The following is a 25,520-nucleotide window of genomic DNA, read 5'->3' as shown; positions in this document are numbered from 1 at the left end:
TCAGACCACTATCAGGTGGCATTATAAACAACTTCAGTTTCTCTAGAGTTCGAGTTTTCTTCCTCTCCCCCACCTGAAAAAGCCAAGTGCAGGTACCAGAAAAGCTTTCCACATGGGTGGTAGGGAACACTAGGGAAAGATCTGGGGACAGTTTGTACCACAGTGGTAGTTCTCACTCAGTCAGAATAATTGCATGCAATTTTGGCATCGAGCTGCCCACACATTTGGGACACCCCCACACTGCAGAGGACTGCAGGTTCTTCTTCAGTGAGAGTCCAGCCCGTTCCACTCTGAGCCAGGACTTGCCCAAAGTGAGGGCAAAACCAACCTCAGCAGTTACCGTGTCATTGCATTTTCAGAGTTACCTTTTGATAGGCATTGCCCAGATGGAGAAATGAAAGCGAAATCTGCTTGAGATGAAGGAGTCCAAAAGCTTTGCAAAAATAATACATTTCTGATTTAGGGGCATTTATAGGATGCCTCGTGATTCTGAAACCCCTTTCTGTATGACAAAGTGGAAAAGCTTGGCCAGAAACTAGCCAGTTCCTGAGGGGGAAAAAGATAATAAATAGAATAGAGAAAAACAAAACAAAACAAAACAAAACAAAACAAAGTAAATAATGAAATAAAATAGAGAAAAAAGCAAACTAAATTCTGATAAAAATTATTTATTATGAGAATTTAGAGGCAAGCAACGCATCGCCTGTGGTGTTGGATAAACTGTGGGTCTGGGCCAACTAACAGTGCCCAAACTCTCTTGAGCAGAGCTCAAGAGTCAGCACAGAGGCTGATACCCCAAAATCCAATCCCTCTTTGGAAAGACAGGACATCCCCATGGCCAGTATGTGTGAGCATGGCAGCAGGCCTCATGGCTGCCTTGGCACTCCAGGTTCCCCACTGCAGCCGTGGGCACCACAGCCTCGGGTGGATTTCAGCCACAAACATCCTTTGCCTCGTGCCTGCTGCTTTCCCATTCCTCATCAGGAAGGTATCGTAGAGGGAATGGTTCTGTGTTTGGATAATAAAATTGCAATCTGTTTCAGGAATGAAAACATGCAAATGGCACAGCCCTAAAGAAGAGCTACTGCTTTTCCAAGAGGCAAACGGTCGTGGGACTGCGGCAGATGGAGGGTGATTCTCTGGCCTTCTGCAGCCAATTATGCTTTGGATATGACAGATGAAACCCTGCTGATGGGAGCAGAAGAGGGGAGAAGAGCTCGCTCACTGAGGAGCCCCATATCACACTCATTACCTCCCATGTGGGAGATGTGTTGTTGTAGGGGGAGAGGAACCTCCATCAGACCAACCTGGGAAGTGTGACCAGAGACTCAGACAGTTCTCCAGCTGGGAAATGGGAACGTGGGAAGAGCCCTCCTCTCCAGTGGTCAGACAGCAATCCTGGCATCCCCTGCAGGATGTGTGAGAGATGGTCAGGAAGCAGATGGTCAGGCATTTAGGGATCTGGCAGGAGGACTGCTGGGCATCGGGCACAGAGCACTGCCTCAGCTGCATCTCCTCCTGCCTGGACATCTTCTCGATGTATATGCTACTGCTGCTTGAGATGACTGCTGTTTCTTAGGAGGCTCTTTCAGAGCAACCACCAACTGTATGAAGTTTAACAGGAACAAGTGATGGATTCAGAAATGGGGATGGGGCAGCCCTGGCTATTTGTACAGACTGAGGGGAAAGAGGTTGGGGAGCAGCCCTGTGAAAAGAGACCTGGGGGTACTGTGTGGAGCCAGGAGTTGGGCTCAGTGGTCCTCGTGGGTCCCTTCCAACTCAGGATGCTCTATGATTCTTTGGAGCTCCCAGCCTTCATGAGCTGGAGAACCCTGATTAACCCATTCTCTGTGCGTGCACTTTTTTGCATTAGAGATGTGTTGTACTCCTCATCGTGTCCTGTTCATTCTCTGTTCTTTAGAAGATTGCAGTGACACTTAATGACTGCAGTACCAGGCATTCCTGCAGTACTCTAGGAGGGGTCTGCTACAAACATTCCTGATCTTTATTTCACAGGAGGGACAACGAGCCTTGGAGAATGGTCAGGCTTAGAGCAGGAAGAGAACTGAACTGATTTCTTTTTATGACCTGGCCTTGAGCACCTCTAAGGATTCATAGATTCATAGATACATTAGGTTGGAAAGGACCTACAAGATCTAGTCCGACCATCCTCCTATCACCATCCCTACCCACTAAACTACTAAATCAAATCCCTTAGCACCTCATCTAAATGCTTCTTGAATGGATGGGGCGTAAGGAAGAAGGGGCTGTACAGAGACCCCTTCCTTGTGGCTGAAGGTTTCAGCACAGCACCAGCCCCCCAGAAATGCCAAGCTGGGTTTTACCTTGGTGGCTTCAGACCTACAGGATGAGTGGAGGTTGACAGGAGTTGAGCAGCACAGAAAATGTCCAGGGCTGTCGCCCTCTCTGTTCCCTGTGTTTTGGTCTTGGAAATGATGGCAGATGGAACTAGAAATGGGGGCAGGTAGAATGAACGCTGCTTTCCAGGAGTGCATGCTTTTTGTGTTCTTTTCCAGGTTTGTTTAGTCAGGTTAAGCCAAGGATTTCTGTTAGACAGCTGCACCCATGCCGTGCACATACATGTGAGCCTCCAGCAACACTGCATGGTAAGGGACAGCAAAGCAGCTCTTTGTTGTGAGCCAGGACAATGCTACCCCTCATAGCCTAAATATGAGAGACCATGTTTTACTCTGGATTCCCACCAAAGGTTTCCCAAGCTATCCAGTAGAATGCAGAGAGAAATGGTGCAGCACTGCTTCAAGGCCATCCCAGCACCGCATTAAAAAAGTGCAGACACATTTTTAAATTACACATGGGAGTGCCATGCTTTAGTAGCTCCAGAACTAGGAGAGAACCCTCTTAGAGCAGCTGATAATGTGGGGCAGTGCCAACACTAGAAGAATATTAAGCTCCCTGATTACGAACCTTTGCTTTTATCTGCAAGAAGAAAATGTCATTAATTAGACTTTCAAATCAAGCTCAGATATGAAAATCACCTAAATTGCCAGCAATAATAAGACACGCAAGGAAGAGCCTGGACAAAGTGTGAGTGAATTCACCATCAGAGGTGATTATACAAATTCAGGTCACTGTACCTAAATAGCCGTGCAATATTCTCTCTCCTGTGCAATTGCCAGCAAAAATCTGCACTGATAGTTCCACACTGTTCCCATAAGGTGGGGGCTGCACACCTTGAACTTGCCCCCCCCCCAACAGATAGGTTGGCATGAAGCAGCTATTCTTCTGAGACAAAGAGAGAGATGGGTGTGTGTGATAATGTGGATCTCCACGCTCTGTTCTTCTCCAGAGATAAGTGGATGGAGGATCTGGTGCTTCTGGTGCTGAGCAGGAGCTGTGGTTCCACACCAGTGCCTGCAGGCGGCATGGGCAGAGTCCAACCACGACCTAACCATACTGCCCTCACTCTAACAACCTTCTGCTAAACCACGGCCCTGAGCACCACATCCAAATGGTTTTTAAACACATCCAGGGACGGTGACTCCAGCACCTCCCTGCGGGGCCCATTCCAGTGCTTAATGACCCTTTCTGTAAAAAAGCGTTTCCTGCTATCCAACCTAAGCTTACCCTGGTGCAACTTAAGGCCATACCCCCTCGTCCTGTCCCAGTCACCAGTGAGCAGAGCCCAACCCCACTCTCCCTGTGAGCAGTTTCGAGATAGTGGAGGAGAGCAATGAGACCAAGACCAAACATCCCGAGTTCCTTCAGTCTCTTTTCCTAGGGCACACCGAGATCAAGGCGCACATTCCCGTGCCCGCTTTGTGCCTCGGAACGCACAGCCGCGGGGCGCGCTGCGCGTCGGACCGCTGAGCGCAAAGCACTTCCGGTAGAAGCGGGTCCTCTTGACCCCGCCCCCCCCCCCGGACTCTCTCAGTCGGGCCGCGATTGGTCGGCGCTGCGTCACGTGAGCGCCGCCTCCTCCCGGCAGCGGGCGGCGGTCCGTTAGTTCTACTTCCGGCCCGCTGTGGGCCGGGTGGGTCCCGTCGGCTCCGGTCCCCTCAGGTTCCTTCGTTCCCGTTCAGCATGGAGTTCGCCGAGCTGATCAAGACCCCCAGGGCGGATAACGCCGTCCTGCACCGGCCCTTCCACCCGGCCGTAGAGGGGACGCTGTGCCTCACCGGGCACCACCTCATCTTCTCCTCTCGGCGCCAGGATAACGTGGAGGAGCTGTGGCTGCTGCACTCCAATATCGACTCCATTGAGAAAAGGTGCGGCTCCTCAGCTCAAGGCGGGCGGGGAAACGCTGGAGAGAGTGCGTGAGGAAGGGCTGAAGGCCCTGGGGTGCTCGGTGTGGGGGGGATGACAGGGGGTCTCGTCAGTGCCTGTCAGTATCTAATGGGTGGGAGCCACGTGGATGGGGCCGGGCTCCTTTTTCCTTTCCACTCAGATGTGTGGTTTCTCCCCTCTGCTCCTCCAGGGATTATTAGCTCTTAGCATCACGGTGCTCCTCACAGGACTGGGGTGATGAAGTTGTGTTGTGGCCGCAGCTCTCTGGTGGCACTTTGTCCTTGCTCATCTCCTTTTGTCACAGCTGCTTAAGAAATCAACCTTCTCTACGTTGTTGCTGTTTTATGTCCTCTTTCCTCACTTCTTCCCTTGTTCTGTTGAGTGGCAGTCCCTTCTCTTGCCATAGCCTGGTTATGCTTTGCTGCAGTCCTTTTCTCGGTTTGATTGTACATACACACACACACACATATATATATAAATCTCCCCTGTGCACCTCTTTTAAAGCAATCTGTAAGAATAGACTTCCTCTCCAACAAAAACAGGAGAGATCCAGTAGCAGTGGTTGTAAAAATTGAGCTTTCTCACAATGGGTAAAAATATTTGGCACTGTTTGTTCCTTTGGCTCTGATTTCTCCCAGTGTTCATGAGAAATGCTGTTTCCTGGCCTGAGGGTGGAGGGGAACAGAGTGAAACCTAAGGGAATCTGCTCCCATCTGTCACTACTCAGTCATCAGGGAGGTTTGGCCTTGTCTTCATAGCTGCTGCTACTAAATCAGCTATAGCTCTGTCTTAGAAAATTATTCTAGAGAAGCTTCTCTTTCCTTTTTTGTGTTTCACTGAATAACTAAGTTAATACCAAAGGACCAAGGGGTGTTAAAAGGTCTCTAGAGTGGACATTTTCCTCCCTGAGAATGGCTTTGTGTGAGTAATTGCAGTGAAGCTTGTCCACATATAACAGGATGGGAGAGCATGTTCTTCTCAGTGCTAGAGAGAATGCAATAAGAAGGCTTTTGAAACCAATAAGGATTGTAGGATGTTCCTGTTTGGCACTGCCTTGGGTTACTAGTGCTCTACAGCTGTGAAACCATGTCAGGTTTGTTGTCTCTTCTCCCACTTCCATGGCCTGTGTTCTTATGAGAGTGTTTTCACTGCTTACCAGCCCTCTAGTTCATCCTTCACAGTACTAAAATTGGGATAAGTTCTGTGCACTGACCTTGGCGCTGAAAAAATAGATGATCATCTCTCAGCTGTGGTAATTTCTAAATTATAGGCATGTCCTTGCCGCCCAGGTGAGGCAACCACAGCTTAGCAACCATCTCCTCTTAGAGCAGGTACAGCTCTGACCCTGTGTGTGTGCTCTGACTGAAACCTGGCCCTTCAGTTCTCATCCATCTGCATCTGTTTCTTGCATCATTCCTGGCTGCTGCAGGCACTCTTCTGGTGAATGAGGAAACTTTGCTGCTCTTCCTTAGCTCTCTGCTTTGCTAACTGAAGTCCACGTTGCTTCTATGAACAGTGCTGACTACTTTTAGTGGAAAAAAAACACTCATTTTCTGTTCAGGCATCATCCAGCTTTCAGATGCACGGGGAAGACTGGAGAGGGCGTCTGTGTGCTGTGTTTACTTTGCAGCATAAAGCTTTTCTGGTTTGCTTTGTGAAAGCTTGAGATAAGAGCTGTCCTTAAAGTTGCAGCGTGTCACCTTAAGGAGACTGAGAACTTCATCAAATCTTGAAATGCTTTAAGTTGGAAGGGACCTTAAGATCACATCCAACCCCGTTCTATAGGCAGAGATGGTTCTCTATAGGCAGGGATGGTTCTCTCTAGGCCAGGTTGCTCACAGCCCCATCCAGCCTGGCCTTGAATGCTTCCAGTCTTATCAAGAAAAAACTGAATGTGCCCCTTCTTTCATACTTGAAAGCAAAGCTGGGATGAAGGTCTTTTCCATTCTGTAATACAGATGAAATAAAGCAGAGTGCAACTTGAAAAATACCAAATACACTTCGGAAAGGTTATAATGTATATACTGTGGAGGCATTACTACTAACATGTAGGCCTATGTTGAAGGAAAAGCTCTAACACGTTCTGAAGAGGCTCTTTCTTCATGTGTTGCTCCAGGTTTGTGGGCTCACTGGGTACCATCGTTATCAAATGCAAAGACCTGAGAATTATTCAGCTGGATATTCCTGGGATGGAGGAGTGCCTGAACATTGCCAGCTCTATTGAGGTAAGGGTTCTTAATGGTAAGCATGGATTCCCAGTCCTCTGCTTTGACTTTTCTCACGTAGGGGGGTAAATGTCACATAGGATGTTTCCCATTCTTTGTTGCGCTGTTAAATAGCATAGCTTGCACGAGGGCTTCTATTCAGGCAAGTCCCCCTTTGTGGTTAGATCATTATCAGCTTTCTTCTGATACTTGTCTCTGCTAACCTGCCCTTCAGGTGACTATTTCAAGCTTGATAGCTGTATACTTCAGGATGACCTAAGTTTTGTAAGCTTTCATTGCCAGTTTTAGAGAAAAAGCATAGAGAAAATGGTGTTTTAGAAGGAAAGAAGTTTGAATCTCAGCCACGTGTTTTTCTCTCATCCACACAGGCACTTTCTACGTTGGATTCTGTCACTCTCATGTACCCGTTCTTCTATCGGCCCATGTTTGAAATTGTTGAAGATGGCTGGTGTGCTTTTCTGCCTGATAAAGAGTTTGAACTCCTCAGTTCAGTGGTGAGTTGAACCTAAAGATTTGCATAGGCACTCAGGTGTACTTGTGCAAGTAGTTCTTGAAGGGTTTCAGTCCTATAGCATCAGGTCTGAAAATCTCTATTGATGATAATAGCTGCCCAGTGCCTGGATAAGAAAGGAGTGTTGTTCAGTCCCTCTGTGAACATCAGGCATTTCTGTTCCTGCTAAATATTCCCACCTGGTGTACAGATTTCATTGTACAAATAGAGTTCTGAGACCCATGTAAATGCTGCCTGGAAAGACATGAATATAGGAAATGTTTTTGTCCTCTGGGGATGGCTTCCTCATTGTAGGGATGAATGCAGCACCTCTGGCATGGGTTTGCTCGAGTTAATTTTGCATCTAGAGAAGGATAAATCTTTGTTGACCTCTGAACTGCAACAAGTCATCTTTAGAAAGAAAAGATCTGCAAGAAGTCCTTAAAAATTAGTAGAAATGTCACAGCTGGGAGGGCGATGTGTGGATGCCCAATTCCAAATACTCTTTGCTGTAACTTGGGGGGGTTCAGAGCAGAGGATTTCCAGCTGCATCCTTCCAGGTGCTGTGAACACGTTTTGATGTTATTGTGGTACTAGCAATCGTTCTTGTGGAGTTTCATGTGTCCCTTCATTTTAGGATGCTGAATTTGATGCAGTGGGAGATGGCTCAGTTGCAAGAGCCTCTCTGCTCCAAGTCTGTTTCAAGTTAAGTGTGTGCTTCTTGCATCATCTTTGCTTTCTGAGGTTACAGCCATTAGTAGAACATCAAAGAACATTGATTTTTTTTTTATCTGCAGTCCAGCCTGTCTGCAGGATTTGTTGCTTCCTGTTTGAGTAATAACTGGATCTGATTAGCTTGGCTGGATTCCTATGGTGAGATCACTAGGAAATTAAGGGAGCTCAGGGATCTTTTTTTTTTTGTCTCATAATCAGAGTACTCTCACTTGTCCTAGCTTTATCTGTTGTCAGAAGTCATGCAAGCTGATCTGTTACAATAACCAGCACCACAGCCTTTGTTTTAATTGCAGTGGGGTGAGTTAAGCTTATGATCAGAGCACTCTGCTGTTCGGAGGCAAAGAAGCAGGTGTATGTCCAACTCAGCAGGGGAAATGTGGGCATTTCAGTGGGAAGGAAAGGAGCAGGAGCATGTGAGAGCAGGAAGGCAGCAGGAGACCTCAGAGTTCAGTGAGAGGATGTAGGAGCTGCTCCTGTTCATAGCTCCCCTTTTTTCTGTGGATTTGAAAACCTTTCTAGATTTCATGCATTGGTTCACTGCTGATTTCTGAATTTGTCAGCATGGAGATGCTGCTGCTAACACGCATCCGTTGGCATGCTGCTTTCTTCTTTCAGAGATGGAGAAGTGCTCTGATAACATATCTGTGGGTCTCTCATCTTTCTGAACGTGTGCTCCTTGGAAGGCTTATGTTAAAAAAACTCATTACTTCGTGGTGCTGTGTCTCAAGGGCAATGATTCATTCCTTTCAAAGGCATATATCTACCAGTTGTTGATGAATTCTTGACTGATGAAATTCCAAAGCTTTGGAATTTCTTTGTATTTTTAAAGAGATGGAGACAAAAGCTGTGTTCAGGTGACTTCCTTTCCCCAACCAACAGACAAATATTGCCGACCAAACACTTCTTGTTCTGTCATTAAACTTCTCTGAGAGACTACAACAAGTTAAGTGACTGATGATTTTTCCCATGAAATCAAATGAGTGGAATTCAGGATGTTGCTCCCTGTCTTTTCTCCATCTGGATGTGTTGTGCCATGCCCTCAGCATGGCAGCAGCTCATCACCCACGCTAGCTCTAGCAGTGCATCCACCAGTTGTCTGTTGGAGGACAGTTTTAAAGCTCTTAGACATTTGAAAGGCAAAGTAAAAGTGTACAAGGTAAAATGTAAGAAAAAAATGATGTAATATGTTGCCTGTGATATTTTACTGTATCATAATAGTCTCTTTATCTTGACTGACCTTGTTCTCTCAACACTTAGGCTCACCTGTGTGGTTCCTGATGCTTTGGTCTCACAGTATCACCCAGCATTGCTCCCAGGCCTTGACAGCCAATACTCCCTATTGCAGCTCAGGTCTGGGGTGTGGGAGGCTGTTCCTCTGCCACACATTCTCACCTTCAATCCATGAAGGCCTTAAGGGAAGAGCTGTGAAATGATTTCATTTGATCAAAGGCAAATTGGTCAACTGCTCTATTTTAGTGTACTGTCACTTGATGAGTGTTGCAGAATGTGATGGTTATTCTTTAGGAAATGAAATACAGAGGATTCAGGGCCCTCCTGGATGCCTACCTGTGCAACCTGGGCTGGGGTTCAGAATCAGATGAGGATCAGTCTCTGCATCTGTTATCCTTGCACAGCCTGTTGCAGGGCTTGCAGCCTTCTGCATGTTCTCATTATGGACCTCCTGCTGCTGTTTTGGGCTTCTAGTGCTCTTCCAAGTCTTACTATCAGAGCCCAAATTACTTCATATTCTTTTATGGCAAATGACCTCTTCTAGCAATGAGAAGCATTTGGGAGGCAGGATAACTTGTGCTTTAGAGTTCCAGTAACATCTGAAAGTTGCTATCTCTAGGAAGTACCGGTACAACAAGGTGGAAATGTGAGAAAGCAAATCTTGCACTGTGTTTAAGAAAACACCGACTACCTTTCTTCTTCCTTTGGAGTCTTCTTATTCCCCTTTCTCTTCCTCCATCTACTACTGTACATGGTTGAATTGCTGGTCCCTCACTCTTAGTTGTTAATGGCAATTTCTTGTTTTTCCCCAAATTGCAGACAGATCCCCAAGCGAAATCCAGGAACAGACTTTCACTATTGGGCTCTGCTGTCATCTCTGTTCATGCTGGAGTAAGCTTTGGCAGCTCTGCAGAGATCCAGTTACCCTCTGCAGAGCTGGCCGTGCCACAGAAGGCAAATAGTGCTAATTGCTGCTGCTCTCCTCTTCCTTGCCATATAAATTACAGCTGGATGACATAACAGTATCTGTCTCATGTTATAAATGGCGAGGAGAGGTGGTTATGGGCAGAGTGAAGTTACCAGTAGAGATAAATCAGGTTGCTGCTTTTGTTCCCTGTCATACTGGTGGTATCAGTGACAGCCAGTCTCTCAGAGGGTGTACTGCAAGGTTTTCATTCTGCCTTCCTTGCATCCTATGTGACAATAAAACATTGATCAGTTCCTCCCTATGTCCATGCGTACTATTTTCCACTGTAAACAAGTTGTGTATGATCATCCCAAATGTGCTGTAATTGGACACAGGCACCCCAAAAAGCTCTAAAACCAATCACTTTTGATGCATAAAAAGCACGAGCTGTCACTAGCCAGCCTCCCACATGCATTTCCAGGCATTTTTCATCTCTTCCTGTGATATGTTTGCCAGAGGCAGTTTAACTTCTGCATCTGGGAAAGCCTTTACTCCTTAGTGTAGATACTCAGAGAAGCTGCCTTTGGGTACATAGGTTCATAGGTAGGTTCAGGTACATGAACTGAACCCAGGTAGCAATTGCTGTTCTTGATAATGCACACAAGCATATTTTCCAGCATCTTTCTTAGGCTGCCACCAAGAGACAGATTTGCTGCCCCTTGGGCCCCATATCCCTTGCACTGCATCTCTTGATGTTGAAACTATGTCATGGCTCAGATCAGCTTGTTTGTCTGGTGGAAATGCTTCCTTGCAAGGAAACACTTCTAAATTGATCCTACTTCTTCCCTGGGCCAGTGAGCTGGGCAAATAGCTTTGTATGATTGGGTATCGTTCAGGAGGTGTGAGGTAAGAGGTAGTATGCCTGTGGAAAGGAGCTGAGAAGACACCTCCTGATCAGAGTTGTGCAATTAATGTGGGTGAAACTGACCTTCCTGAATCAGTTTTCTTCATATGATCACAGATGGAAAGTCTGCCTTGAGTCGAGGCCTGCATGTGCTTTGCTGTCCTGGGATGGTGTCAGTGCAGCAGGCAGCAGTGTGCTAGCAGCCCAGAAGCAGAGGCAGGGCTGAGCACGCAGGCCAGGCTTGTCCGAGGCTTCAGGTAGGGCAGAGTCCAGCCTGGACTTCAGTGAGAGCCTTTTACCAGTGAGACCACTCACTGACCTTTGGTTTTACCTGAGATGGAGCCAACTGTTGTGTGTGACTCCAGCTATCTGGTATCCCCTGTGTTCTGCCAGCTCCTTGTTGGGAATAGCACCGGCATGCTGCCAGCATTCAGCAGGTTCTTCACAAGCATTGGGCTGCTGGGAGCTGGGAGATAGTGTAACAGGAGTTCATGATGAGAACTTGGTGCTCTGGTGCTGTGGTGGTTCTAGGAAATGCTTTGGGAGGAAGAGCTGTAGTGGTTTACATAGAGCAGTGCCCAGATTGGAAGTGTGAAATTACAGTTTTAACCTCAAAGTGGTTTCATCATCTGAGATGGGTGAATGTTTTTACCCTTCTTGGCCTTCTTTGCCCTGTGGGCAGCAGAGAGCTGAACTGTTAGGAACTCTGGTCTCAGCATAGTTATAGATATGAGCATATATGACTTGTACCTAATATTTTTTTTCACTTAAATCTGTGGTTACAGCAGTATTTATGCACTTCTGTCCTGAGGTTGCTCTGGGAGTGAGATGCAGTGCTCTCTTGAGATGAGACTGAAGTTGCCTGCTAATGCAGTAACTTAGAACACTGTGTGCTGAAGGTATGTTTCTTGCTGTGCCTGAGGAATAATTCAGAGCCACAACCACGTATTTCTGACCACGTGGGCTAATTTTGTGCCTTTTGAGGATACAGATAAACTAAAATTGGAATTATTGTTGTGCACCTTGAGATGCACAGTCACCTCAGAGAAGCTGTGCAGGCAGCAGAAGAGATGAGCTGCACATCTGACTGTGGAAGCTCCTCTTCGCTACGAAGCTGAGATGTAGGAGCTATAGTGTGTGCTCTGACCCAAGCTGTGTGTGTGCTCATCTCTTTCAGACAGATGAATGGCGTCTAAGCTGTGTCAATAAGGACTTCTCTGTCTGCCCTTCCTACCCTCCAGTCGTTATTGTCCCCAAATCCATCGATGATGAAGCACTTCAGAAAGTTGCCATGTTTCGCCATGGCGGCCGCTTCCCGGTCCTCAGCTATTACCATAAGAAGAACAGCATGGTAAGCTGCATGTGCTTAGTGGTTGTACCTGGAGGAAGAATACAAGCCCTTCTTTAGTTGTTTGTTAGCAACTTGTGCTCTAGACTTAGTGCAGTTCATGAGACGTTCTCTCATATTATTTTCCAACTTATTTTTAAGCTTTGAAACTGCTTCTGGGTGATGGAATGAGTCATCTCCATCTTAGAAGTAGCTATTAATGTGCTTGTTTGGGCACATACGTGGCATGAGCTTGTCTCATCTTGCCCTTAGTGCTGTGAGCTTGTGAAGCCACTGTTGGCACCCTTACTTGCTTTATCTGCCAAGAGGCTTCATGCTGAAAGGATGGCAGGAAGCACACTGTCCTGTCTCTGGGTGGTGGGCTGCCTCCTTCACAGTGGAGCCACGGTGACAGTGAGCATGTGCAGAGCCAGCACTGCTTCTGCTGTGTAACTGTTGGTCAAGTGATCAGAACAATCTGTTCTCTGAGCCTCTCAGTATAACGTGTTTCAGGAGCAGCAAAATCCTGCTGTTGCACAGACTCCGGGAGCTGATACATTATAATTAAATGCACTTCATGAAATCCTTGAGTAATTCCCTGATTCTTGCTGATGCAGTCAGTTCTGAGGATGTTGGGGTGCCCAGCTTGCATCCTTGATCCTGGCTCCTGAGTCATTTGCTGTGTTCTCACCTACCATAGCCAAGAATTGTAAGGCCTCAGTTAGAGGACACCTAGCCCAGCAGTACTCTGTTATTGTGGGCTTTTTTTTCTTGCCTCCAGCTTCCTCAGTTGTGTGTTCAGCTCATTCTCTGCTTGGGTGAAAACTGTCGAAGGAAGACTTGTTCAGTCATCCATCTGTACGGTGTGACTGGCTGCCCTCACACCTTAAATGTTTCAGCCTGGTGTGCAAACAGTGCACTAGTTGGGAAGGCATTGATGAAAGAAAAATCTCAGCTAGTAGATCCCTAGAACTAGTGTTTGTTCATGTGGCTGCTGAGTGAGGCAGCCTGCCTAACTTACCTGCATCTTTAACACCTGGGCGAGTCACACACAGACTTGGGAAGAGGTGACTGCCAAATGGTTGCACGACTCAAGGATTTCTGCTTTCTTTTGAATAAACTCAGTCTCTGCCCTTGAAAGGATGGAAGGTTCAGGGCAAGAGGGAGGAGAGAAACACAGGACCCTGTTTTAGTGCATCAGTCAGTGCAGATGAATGCACTTTTGACTCACCAGATGTGGCAAATCAAACTTGAAGCAGCTCTAAGAAGAGCAGTGGGATGAGAGGTGTGTAAAACACCACAGGAAAACTGCAGATCCAGGAGGGCTCCATTTGTGTTCTCTCTGAACAGATGTAAAGAAGCTCCTTAAGTCTGAGAGCCTTAAGCCTCTTGTTTCCTAATTTGGGATTGCTTGTCTCCACAGGTCATGATGCGGAGCAGCCAGCCTCTCACCGGTACAAACGGGAGACGCTGTAAAGAAGATGAGAAGCTGATTAATGCCACTCTTCGTCCTGGGAAGCGTGGGTACATCATTGATACCAGGTCCCTGAACGTTGCCCAGCAGGCCAGGGCCAAAGGAGGAGGCTTTGAACAAGAAGTGTGTTACCCCCAGTGGAGAAGGATTCACAAGTGCATTGACAGGTGGGTGAAATCACACAGGCCCTCTTCTGTGTTGGCTTTGTAGGTTAGAGCCACGCCAGCTCCGTGGGGTGATTTGCTTCTGTAAGACACAGCCTTATCAGCAGGGCTGCCTGCTGCCAAAATGAGGGTGTGTGGACCAAAAAGGTTTTGTCTTTGGAAAGCTGTGCTTAGTTCCTTGTTTTGAGCAGCTTGCTCCTGCTGCAGGTTTCAGATATCGAGCAATCTCCCTGTGCCATCTGTTTTTCTGACCGTGTGTAGTTGCAGTCCAGCTTTCGTGTGTCCCCCTTTGCAGTGCACAGGAATGAGGAAGTCCCTTCCCAGAGAATTGCTACAGGTGAGGACTTGAGTGTGGCTATCACAGCTTTGTACCCAGTACTTTTCTCTGGAAATCTTATGTTTTATCGGCTATGTGGAGACAAGTTGCTGGGTTAAACAGACCTTTGATCTGACCTTGCTAAACTGCACTTAAGCCTTAGTTTTGGGGAATCTTTCTACGTGGGCAGTAATGTTGCTGGATCTGTTGGTTACTCTTCTCAGTTGCTGTGTAGGCAAGCTTCTGAGGAGCTACTGGAAGGATTTTCCTGTGCTCTACTTTGAACTGTTAGGTTTTGCTTCTCAGAGCTATGTGGAATGGAGCTTGACATTGGTTACTTTGTGCAGGTGGACGCATCAGGTTTATTAATTCCTCTCTTTGCATCTCCTGTTAGGTTTTGCAAGCTTTCTGAGGTCTAGTCTGCTAGCTGCTTCCTTTATTACCCACTGGAGTTGGTGTGAAGTGACATTTGATCCAGTTGTAGTTTGATGCCTCTGGGTATGGCATGGTGTGACTTAGGTCCAGAGAAACAGCTCACCTTACCAGCTCCATGCAGAATGCCAACTTGGCAGAGCTTGAGGATCTACTGCAACAGCTGTGCAAGTGCAACAAAATGCATTCCCTCTCCCTGCTGCCTGTTAGGTTAACAACTTAGCCAAACTAATCTTCGTGTGGTCCAAGCTGAGTCTAGTTTGAAGTTGTGTGATGGATGGCTTTCAGTTCAGTGCTGCAGCTCTGCAGGTTAAAGCATCTAGTGTAGTAGGAAACAAAACAGTGCTTGAAGCTTGGCTCACACCTGCTAGTGTCTGTGCCAGACTGCAGTAACGTGTGTTTGGTAACAGAAGTAAGACTGCTGATGCACTTCGTATGAAGTGCACGTATGGCTGAACGCAGGCAGTGCTCAGCTATGATGAGGAAAAGGCTGCACTGTTGTAATACCTCATTTGCTTTGAAATGGAAGGGACAGCTTGGGGTTTGTGGCTCTGAATAATGACGTGACACCTACGGGGTCTTCCTTCCTGATGTAACTGCACATAGCTCTCTGTGCTTCATTCTCATTCTGAGATCAATGTGTGTGCTGTTGGTGCTGCTGCATTACTGAAAAACGTTAGTAGTAACATTTGGCTCTTCCCAAAGGTTTAATATCCTGCAGGAAAGCCTCATCAAACTCGTGGAAGCTTGCAATGACCAGTCACACAACATGGACCGCTGGCTCAGCAAACTGGAAGCTTCCAACTGGCTGACTCACATCAAGGAGATCCTCACTGCAGCTTGTCTAGCTGCTCAGTGTATTGATAGGTAAAGCTTTCTCTTTCTTTTTCAATAAAGCCTGGGGTTTCTCATTTGCTGATTAAATTAAGTGCATTTATTTCCTGTTTAGGTGTTAATACTTGAACCACTAGTAACTGGCCACTGTTATCAGCTTGCTTTCACTTAACACACAGCACCATTTCCTTATTGTGGTTAAGGACTGTTCCTCTAGTACCTCATGTTTGCATTTGAGTATGAGCCTGAGGGAGGAAATGCTGACTGAAAGTAGGTATTATTGACCATGTAGATGAGATCTATTCCTGTGTCTGCTACGACCACCCTAATGTAGTTGGTTTTGCTGGAGTTGTCAAGTATTTTTTTTTTCAGCTGAAAGCTTCCAGTAGCCCAGCTCACTTCCAGACTGTTTGAAGGAGAAATGTCACTTCTTTATTTCTCTCCTTGGAATTGCAAAGAGCTCTCAATCTTTACCCCTTTAGTCTGAGCAGTCTTGCTCATACATTATAAGTGTTTGTGACCTCTTCTAACCCAATATTTCTTTAATAAGTGCTCCTAACTCAACTAACTTGTCTTCAAGCTTGAGAGATGTTTAATAGTCAGCTGTCAGGATTTAAGACCAAATATTAGGGTAAATTTGGTCTTTTTGTGGCCCTGGAAAGAGAAGGCCTTTCTCAAGGCCGGGAAACGTCAATTAGCTACGTAAGCCAGCTGAAATGCACTCTCATTGGTAAAACAGCATTACTGCATTGAAATATGAGCTGCTGTGCTTTTTAAAAGCACTGATGGTGTCTGTTTAGTTATAGGCTGCACCAGGAAAGGCTTGCTCTCGATCAGTGTTTTTTTCTGTAGTTCTTTCTCCTCGTGTACAGTGAGAAAAATCGGCAATGAAACTCTTCGGGCTTCCTGGGGAGAGCAAATGGTTTGGTTTTGTCACCTTGAACCTCTCCTCTTTTGCTGTTTACCTGGAGTTGTGACATGCCAGCTCCAAAGTGATGCCCTGCCTGCCTCTCTCGGAGCCTGCTGATGGCAGCTGGGCTGACAAAGGTGGCTCGGTTATGTTGGCTCCAAGGAGGGTGTGACTGGAACATCTCTCTGGGGGAAAAAAAGATGATTTTTCGATTCAAAAAGCAGATAACACCTACCTGCAGGGTTACTTGCTTCTTAGGTGGAGGTATTTTACCCATGCTTTGCTGCTAAACTTGGGTATCTGCACAGAAACAAATACAGCCTCCTTTCTAGGTGTAATGATGTCAGAACTGAGACATCAGTTCAAGGTCTGGGAGGAGCAAAGGGTATAAAATCCATTTAATACAATCCAGTCTTTCCATCATGAAAATTAGATTCTGGAAGCATATCTAAATCTAGCCTGGGATGCAGGAAGAAGGGAGGGGGGGGATCAGCTGTCCTGGGGTGTGGGTCATATGAACCCCCAACAGTGTGCGAGACCTTCCTGTCCCAGATAACCTCATGCTTTGCTCCTCATATTGTTCTGCTGCTTTGCTTGTGCTGGCTGGTGAGCGAGAAGCCTTTGTTCTTGGCTCTTAGACAAGCTTCCTTACTCAGGACAAACAGTTTGTCTCCCTTTCTGGAAACCAAGCTCTGCCTTTTTACCTTCTTTCTTTCTCCTGAACTGGCTTGCTTCTCTTTCAGCAGGCACCAATTAAAGTGCAGGCGTAAGCAAGAATCTCACAGCACTGTTTTACAGAACATCTGGGAGGAGAATCCATCTTCAGAGGGTAGGGGAGCATTTCAGGGTACTCAGCAAAACCATAAACAATGAGCAAATTTTGAGCTGCCCCTTAATACCGTAACTCAAAGGAATATTGGTTCACAATGGGGAGCACCACTGAAGAGACTTTGCACATAGTCTTCTTTTGTCAAGGCTGAACAGCCCCAGGTCTCTCAGCCTCTCCTCATAAGGAGGTGCTCCATGCCCTTTATCATTTTTGCAGCCCTCTGCTGGACTCTTTCCAGGAGATCCCTGTCTTTTTTGTACCAGAGAGCCCAGAACTGGACACAGTACTCCAGGTGAGGCCTCACCAGGGCAGAGTAGAGGGGGAGGATCACCTCCCTTGACCTGCTGGCCATATTCATGTTGTTATTCCTTTCCATCCTTCTCACAGGGAAGGTGCATCAGTGCTGGTTCATGGGACTGAAGGAACTGATTCGACACTCCAAGTCACTTCTCTGGCACAGATTATCTTGGATCCAAGGTGCAGGACCATACGAGGCTTTGAATCTCTTATTGTCAGGGAGTGGCTACAGGTAAGTGGATAAAATCTGTTCTGTTGATGCTTGTGTTGGGAAATGGCCTGAGAGGCAGTAAACAGGTTACACCTCGGTGCAACCGTGCTTAGCGTGAACAAACAGTCCTTGTCTGAAGAAGTGAAGTTATTACTGAGTCATTTGTACCTCTGGCACATCGTGGGGGCTGTACCTCTCGCTGTGGTTCTACAGTTTGGGGCAGCAGCCTGTTCTGTGTGAACATCTCTTTAGAACCATTCAGACTTAAACAGAGAACTTTAATTCCACTCTTTGTACTCCTGGAGTCAATATCCTCAGCCCGGCCCTTCAATCCCCCTACAGCATTTTGTTCTTGGTTAAATTATCTGATCAAATAGTGCTAACTGCATGGCCTGGAAGGGCAGAAAAGTATCACTGGGTGATACTTTTTGCATGTACTCATGTTCTGTTGCTCTGTGTGATGCTCTGATTTTTGTTTGTAGGGTGGTCACCCTTTTCAGCAGCGCTGTGCCCAATCAGCCTACTCAAATAGCAAGCAGAAATGGGAGGCCCCAGTGTTTCTCCTCTTTTTGGACTGTGTGTGGCAAATCCTTCATCAGTTTCCTTGCTCTTTTGAATTCAATGAACACTTCCTTGTTACGCTCTTTGAGCACGCTTATGCTTCCCAATTTGGGACCTTCCTGGGAAACAATGAAAATGAAAGGTTGGTGAGAATGCTTGCTCTGAACTCTTTAAATATCAATTGCATCTGGCAAAAATGTCCCTTGATTTGAGAACAGGTGAGGGCGATGGTATGGTCTCTCTGGACACAGGTGAGGTTCTCTTGTTTCAGTTGCATGATGTGTTCCAGTGCTTGGGGGCTTCTCCTTCTCTCAGGCACTGGAGCAGACCAACACCCAGCTTCTGAATCCTGACCATGTCTGAAGACCACTGAAGGAATGAAAGGAAAGAACAGTGCTGATTGTACAAATAAATAAAGCAGCCTGAAGCCTTTCTAGAAAGCTCTCAGCCCTGAGAGTAACCTTTGCTTAGAAGAGACTCTGTCTTCTGCAGGGCTGCTGAACTGGTTGGGCTGCAAAACAAAGTCAGATTTAAAGTCAATCAAATGAAATTTGAAAGCATATGAATGCTACATAACTCTGTCACGTCTGAGTGAATCCACCTGTGAGCAAAAAAATGTTTGAAGTATTCATGCGGGTGGCAAATACCCACATGGGTGACAGCTCAACAATATGAGATTTGCTAGAATCCAAACTCTAGAAACCCTTGTTTAACTCTAGGTGGTGGATTTGACCCAGATTGACCATTTGACCTTGGTTTCCTTCTGAGCTCTGATGCTTCCTGCCACCAGAGGGATCTAATGGGCCATACCCAGTGCACTAATGCTGTCTTAGTCTACACCAGGAGTTGCACTTGATGTTGAGCTACCATCATCCCTTACGACTCAATCTCAACAAGATTCAGTCCCTTTCAGACCTGGCAGGCAAACCATTTTGGGGTAGGTGACTGACATCTGGCAAAAAGGCAGCTAACTTTTGCCCAAATTATAAATGCTTGTTAAAGAAGAGCTGTAGAAACAGAGGTTGAGTAAACTGCTTTTAGGTTTCTGTCCACCTGGTGCCATGTTGGTGAGTGGTACTGAAGGAGTGAGCCTGAGTTGTTCATCTATTACTTTGTCTGTGCTGGTAGCACATGGGAAGGCCTGTGGCAGTCTCTGATAAACCAAAATGAGTTGTCTTCTGTATCAAGCCCTGGGCAGCCTGACCTAGCTGTGCACATCCCTGTTCATTGCACAAGAGCTGAACTAGATGACCTTTAAAAGTCCCTTCCAACTCTAAGGATTCTATTATTTTAGTATAAAACTTAAAGCTAATTTGGTCCTTTGGGTTTGCTAGGTCTAAACTGAAGCTGTCGCAGAAGACTATGTCCTTGTGGTCCTGGGTGAACCAGCCTGAAGAGCTGAACAACTTCAAGAATCCTCTTTTTGAGGCCAACAGCCTTGTCATCTGGCCCTCTGTGGCCCCACAGAGCTTGCAGCTCTGGGAAGGTGAGCCAAGCTCATCTCTGTCTTGTGGCTACTAGTGAAGTGTCTGCTCCTGTTGTCTCTGCCCCATGCTTAGTCCATCTCAGTTCTCACTCCCTTTGAGATCTGTTCCAAAATATGCCTGGCACGTAACATACCCAGAAGCATAATGCTTCCTCATGTTTAGCAACATGCTGCTTTTTGCCAGAGGGTCACACTGGACCTTCTCAGTAGCATTTAACTTGGTAGCACTGTATTTTTGCAGCGATGCACCTTATCTATGGTATGTTCTGTAAGCCTCAGGCTCTCCTCGTTCTGTTTAAGCATGACTTTTTCCTCCTCTATCCTGGCCAGCAGTTGGGTGATCTGTGCACTAGACCATCTGCTGAAGAAACTTTCTGCATCCCATGTCTGCTGAAAAATTAAGTGCAACGAAGTGAGCAGGGTGTGGTGTCAGGCTAGAGTCTGCACGTGGGTTGGTCTGATCAGGACGTGAGAAAAAGGGAAGGCAAATTTTGTTAACCTTGCTGAACAGAATGAGGAATGCAGAGGAGGTTCCCTACTACATACATAGGGAAGAGGGTAAGAAAAAAATATGTAAACTGTATGCGTGTTACTTGAGAGCTGATAGATTATGAATAGCAGTTCCCCTTCTGGTAACAAGAAACCCTTCTGACTTTTTCTGTCTCTGGGCTTTCAGGTGTATTCCTGCGATGGAACAGGCCTTCCAAATTCCGAGATGAAGCCTGGGAAGAAATGAACAAGATAATAGACTACAACAGGTTACTTCAGGAAAAGGTTAATTCAATGAGGAAGCAGCTAGCACAGTTAGAAACGCGTGACAGGGTGCAGGAGAACCTGTGAGCTGCCAGGGCTTTGCCTCAGGGCTTTCTTCTCCCGTTCCCTTTAGGTTAAAGATTAAGCATGGGAAGTGCATGTATTGCAGAGTGCTCTGGTGCAGCTGACCCTCAGTCCTCTGCTGCTGAAACCTTCACACCATGCACCTCCCTTGCTTTTTGGGAGGCGTTTTTGTTTTGTTTACAGAAGATACAACCAGGCATAGTTTCCTCCCCTGGCAGCTTTCTTGTCTCTTCCTTGTGCAGTGTCAGCAAAAGCTGGAACTCTTGCCTCCACCCAGCTGGATGGATGACCACGATGGGCCAAGAGATGGAATGTTACAGATTTTAGTTTGGACTTTATTTGCTGAACTCCCTAAGCACTCTTTGCAGGATTAAATGACAAAGTTGTGTGTAGATAGGGTAAAGGCATTCTGAGAGCACCTTTTCTCCTTGAAGTAGGTAAGGCAGCTTAGTTCTTTTAGTTTCCTAGAAATGGTATCATGTGAACGATGAGACCAACCAGTCCAAGCAATGCTTTTTTAGTCTTCACATTAACACTTCTGGGTTTTGTGGTTTGGGAGCAGTAGGTTACGTACCAAGTAAGAAATTCCAGTGCAATACAGAACTGAAGTTGGGATTCTGCTGCTAACGTTGAAGCGATGACCTTCAGGTGGCATTGTTCCTCATGGACAAGTAATGGTTTTTTATTCTACCTGGAAAACAAAAAGGTTATGTGATTGCTGGAGGTGAATTCACTTGCTGAGCAAAGCAGGGACTTGGAGCTGTCCTCTTTGGAGCCACGACCTGAACATCTGACTGCACTGCTGTGTCTGTACTTCTGAACAGCTTCATGGCATTGTCAGGGTGCATGAGCAACACTTAATTTACTGCTCAGCAAAACATTCTTACTCCATTTTGTTGTTTTTTTTCCTCTCATGCTCTTCCTATATGCTTTGTAAAACATCCAAAGCTGCAGCTGGGAGTTGGTGTGATCCAGCATACCAGCTAGCTGCTGCAGATGAGAAGGCTGTCACACTACAGGAGTGTTCATAGCAGCTGCAAGCTGCATATATCTTACACTAAAGCTGTTCAAAGATGCTAGGGAAGATTTTCTTCTAAGTAAGTTTATCTTGTAGTTATTTGTCTCTGTGGCTGCCACCTGCTATTTTATAAGATGATTTTTTAGCTCATGTTGGTGCTTGTTCAGCTTGATTTCCTTGATAGCTACGCATAGCTGAGGAGACTTGAAATCAAGCAGTGTGTATGGCTGGGATTACTGTAAGCTGTTTGCACGTCCCTGCTGAAAGCAGTGCAGCTGCACGAGGTCAATCTAGACCTCTTTGAAAAGTGCTGAATTTCAGTGTCATTTTTTTTTTTTTGATGTTTTGGGTTGAAGCTGCCTTTGCTTAAAAGCCACTCGATGTAAGGATATGAAGATAGAGGCTCCTTGGTTTCCTTGGAAGTGTCTGGAGAGCAGCCTTCTGTGTGACACCTAAAATTACCTTCCTAAAAGGTGTTCTGTAGCCAAGGAGACTGTGAGAGTGATATTAAGCACTGCCTTAATGCCTTTTGCTTCAGTCCTTATCTCCTTAATTTTCTTCTTGAGTAGCCTAATCTTACTTCTAAAGTCCCTTGACTTAAACACTTCACTATAATACCTTATTCCTTCCTACTCTTGTAGAGCAGAATTGTTCCCTGAATGACAGCTGACATAGGGAACACTTGTGGTATTTATCATAGTAACAAGGGAGAAGCAACAAGGGAGAAGCAAGCTGGCTGTGCCTTTCTTCCACTTGCAGGCTCCTGATTTTTGGAGCTGCCTGCTTATACTGCAAATGAAAGCCCTGAAAATTACTGCTTGCCCTTCAGAGTCATGGCTGTGCAGTCTGCAGCCCCCTGGGATGGTGTGCTGCCATCCCCATTCGGAACTTCTGCTGTTGCTGTTCATCCAAAATACATCACTAGTCAGATGAGAAAGATTTGGAAGGGGCTGTTTTCCCCATAATAGGCTGTACATAAAACACACTTAAAGATGATGCAATTTCCTAACGTGGTAATTATATCTTGAGCTAAATAACAGAGAAGCAAAGAAGGCTGTTCTCTTTTTGTTCAGTGTAATTGCTTGGCTGCTCTAGACTCTCCTGCAGAACCTGTGGCAGTGGAGGAGCCAGCTGTGAGAGCTAACCAAAGGCAGAGCACTCTGAGCTGGTGCTTCGTTCCTGCCTTGTGCTCAGGTCTGAACCCACCCCCCAATGCTGTGCACTGTCTTTGCCTTCGTGGTGGTGTGGTCTTCACATGAAAATGACACTATTCTGAGCAGCAACAGCAGATCGTTGGTTTTTTCCCCCCTGGTTCTGCAAAGAGTCCCTGTTGAGCAGCATTACAGTACTGCCCAGTGCTGCGTGGTGGTGCTGACCCAACACGTGGACCCCACAGGTCCTCCTGGGAAAACAGACAGCTCTCAGGATGCCTGCAGTTCTTTTTACCTTTCCATTCCAGTGCTTTCCAGACTGTGGAGCACTCCAGCTGTTTGCTCGCTTGTGTCTGTCCCACTTATTCCCTTGCTTTGATCAGCTTGCTCCCTCTTGCCTGCAGGGCTCACCCCGTGGAGTAGTGGAGTAAGCAGCACGCTGCTTGCAGCTCACCTGTGTCCCCCCAGGCTCTGAGCGTGATGCTGCCTCACACAGCTGCAGGGATGCCCACTCCTGTTTCTTAGTTCTTAGTGCAAGGAGCTGCACGCCGGGGTCCTTTCCCCCGGGCTCACTCAGTGCGGACACGCTGCCATTAAACAGGAAAACAAAAGGGAAAAGGAGTCAAACTTGGCACAGTTCTCACGGAGACAAAGGGAAAATATGTTCTTTCAGTATTTGGATTCTATTGATGTCACTTCTTGAATGTGGATGCCTGCTGAAGCACACTGTTGTCCACGCTGTAACCAAGATTGCACTGTCCAGCATTATTGGCTTCTCGTTGTGGTTTGGAAAGTGCTGGAAAGGGGAAATGTCCATAGCAGCACTCCTTTCTTGTGGCTGTGACACCGACTGGCACTGTGTGATGCGTGCTGTCCATCCCTTAGCTGGCACAAGTGATGAGTGCACTTCTGTCTCGACATCTGGAATTGTTAACTGGACTTGGCTGCCACATCAGTCTTCATTTGAGAATGAAATCTCAGGGCTGGGAGCTGCGTGCTGTTGTCAGATGTGTGCTGAACAGAATCCCACTGCTGTGGCGTTGAGTATAGTGCAAAAAAAAAAATAACAAACTTGAGGAAAAAATTAGTGGTTGAAATGGCTGAGCCATCAGAGGGGGAAGAAACAGACACAAACGGGCTGTAAGCTTCGCTGTAGATATGTTGAGAAGATGATAGAATTGTCTGTTCAAATTAAAACGTTCCAATGAAATCCTTGAAGAGTGGGACTCTTTAATTACGGCGCTGGAGGATCTGGATTTCCTAACGTCTGTTAACCTCTGTGAATGGGCTGTGTGTGAGTTCAGCTCGTTAAATCCTGGGCACCTGTGGCTGGTGGTATTTGTGCAGCATCCAAATCCCAATATCTCTTGCGTGCTGTGGTGTGAGTAGACCTTGAGTGTGTTACAAGTCAGCAGATTGTGGCTCTAAGCACTGATGAAAACCCAAATGTTTTTGTTGAGTGCTGTTGTAGGGCGGTCAGTCCTCCCCCAAGCAGTGGAAGCAAACAATAAGGAGGGACCACTGTCGTGCCCTGGATGACTCTGAGATGCTTGGTTGCTCCGTTCCTACTGCTGTGTGAATGTCAGCAATGCTCTTACAACAGGAAACCAAAGCCTCATCATCTCCAGCTCTGAAACAGGCTGTGGCATTTGTCTTTCAGAGCTGCAGATGATGATGCTTTGGTTTTCTCTTGTATGAGAGCCATCCAAAACCACCAGCAATGCTATGTGATAACAGCTGGTCCTTGATAGGGGGATTATTCTTCCAGCTCAAATTCTGCTCTCTCAATGTATTAAAGACTGCTGGCAGACAAAGTGGCCTCTCTGCAAAAGATGAAGAAACCTTGCTCCTACAAACCTGGATTTCTGGACAGCTTCTGGTTGCTCATCTGGTGAGCAAGACTTTTTTTTCATGAGATAAAAAGGTGGGGAGAAAAACCATTAAGTCACTGTTTGTCTCCTGCAGCAATTTGGCTGCTTTGTAAAACTCAGTGTTTGCTCCTGCTGCTTTTGGTTGAAAAATACGCTTTTGTTTCGTGACACAAAACGAGCTGAAGCTCTTTGTGCTACCACACACCTTTGAGTCAATCTTAAGTGTCGTTGGTCATGCTGGGCTGGTGAGGCACTGCTGTAAGTGCTGACAGTTTTACTTTGCAGTGCAATGTACAGGAGAGCTGTATTGCGATGCCATATGGAACAAAGTGTCCACTAAATGATGTCCTGCAGTAGAATGCACGTCGTGTCAGTCTTAAAGATGCTGTATAGGTGTGGAAATCAGCTCTGATACAGCTTGTTGTAACAGCTCCCAGGATCTGTTCTTGCCAACAGAAGCTCCTTTTGATGTACAGCTGTACAATCAGGCTCACAGCATTACTGTCCTTCAACCATAGGATGCACAGTATAAGGTACCTGGTCTATTTCTTCAGGGGTCATCAGGCTGTACCCCAGCACTACATATCCTACTGAGAAAGATTTTCTTCTGTAGATCTCAAAGGGATGCTCTTATGTGTACAGCTCATGCTTTGGTTGCATTGCCCACAGCTGGAAGACGTTTGGTAGTGCTGAATTAGAACGTTGTTCTCCACTTCTGTAAGAAGCAAATCTGTAAGATGAAAACCCCGTGTGGGTTAGTGAGATGTTGTCTGAGGATCTCCCAACTGGATCTCCCTAAGCAGGCTGGAAGGATGACTGCTTTTTAAAGCATAGGATTGGGAGACCAAAGGCCTGGTCCTGCCACTGCTACAAGCATCATCTTGTGAGGAGGCCCATGGCCTCCTCAGACATGGAGGACGCTGTATCTGGTCCCCTCCAACTTAAACTGTTCTCTGAGCACTTACAGATGCTGCATGGAGAAGGAGAGGAAGATGAAGGTAGTATGAAGTAGATAAGGGAGAATGACAAGAGCCCTCTAGAGCTC

General features: G+C 46.4%; 1 protein-coding gene across 1 annotated transcript; it reads left to right on the top strand.

Moving 5' to 3' along the window:
- Positions 1-4,023: 4,023 nt before the first annotated feature.
- Positions 4,024-20,796, top strand: MTMR9 (myotubularin related protein 9). The gene is made up of 10 exons (XM_065730467.1): positions 4,024-4,247; positions 6,383-6,491; positions 6,860-6,985; positions 11,935-12,108; positions 13,508-13,725; positions 15,176-15,337; positions 17,431-17,572; positions 18,034-18,254; positions 19,447-19,598; positions 20,275-20,796. Exons 1-10 carry the CDS (start codon positions 4,063-4,065, stop codon positions 20,436-20,438), a joined length of 1,653 nt encoding a protein of 550 aa, XP_065586539.1. The 5' UTR covers positions 4,024-4,062; the 3' UTR covers positions 20,439-20,796.
- The last annotated feature ends 4,724 nt before the right edge of the window (positions 20,797-25,520 follow it).

This window comes from Cyrtonyx montezumae, unplaced genomic scaffold (genome assembly GCF_038088225.1).
Source record: "Cyrtonyx montezumae isolate F1298 unplaced genomic scaffold, pur_monq_1.0 scaffold_13, whole genome shotgun sequence".
Classification (NCBI taxonomy): Eukaryota; Metazoa; Chordata; class Aves; order Galliformes; family Odontophoridae; genus Cyrtonyx; species Cyrtonyx montezumae.
The sequence above is the reverse complement of the archived record's forward strand: the minus strand, read 5'-3'. Positions and strand labels throughout refer to the sequence as shown.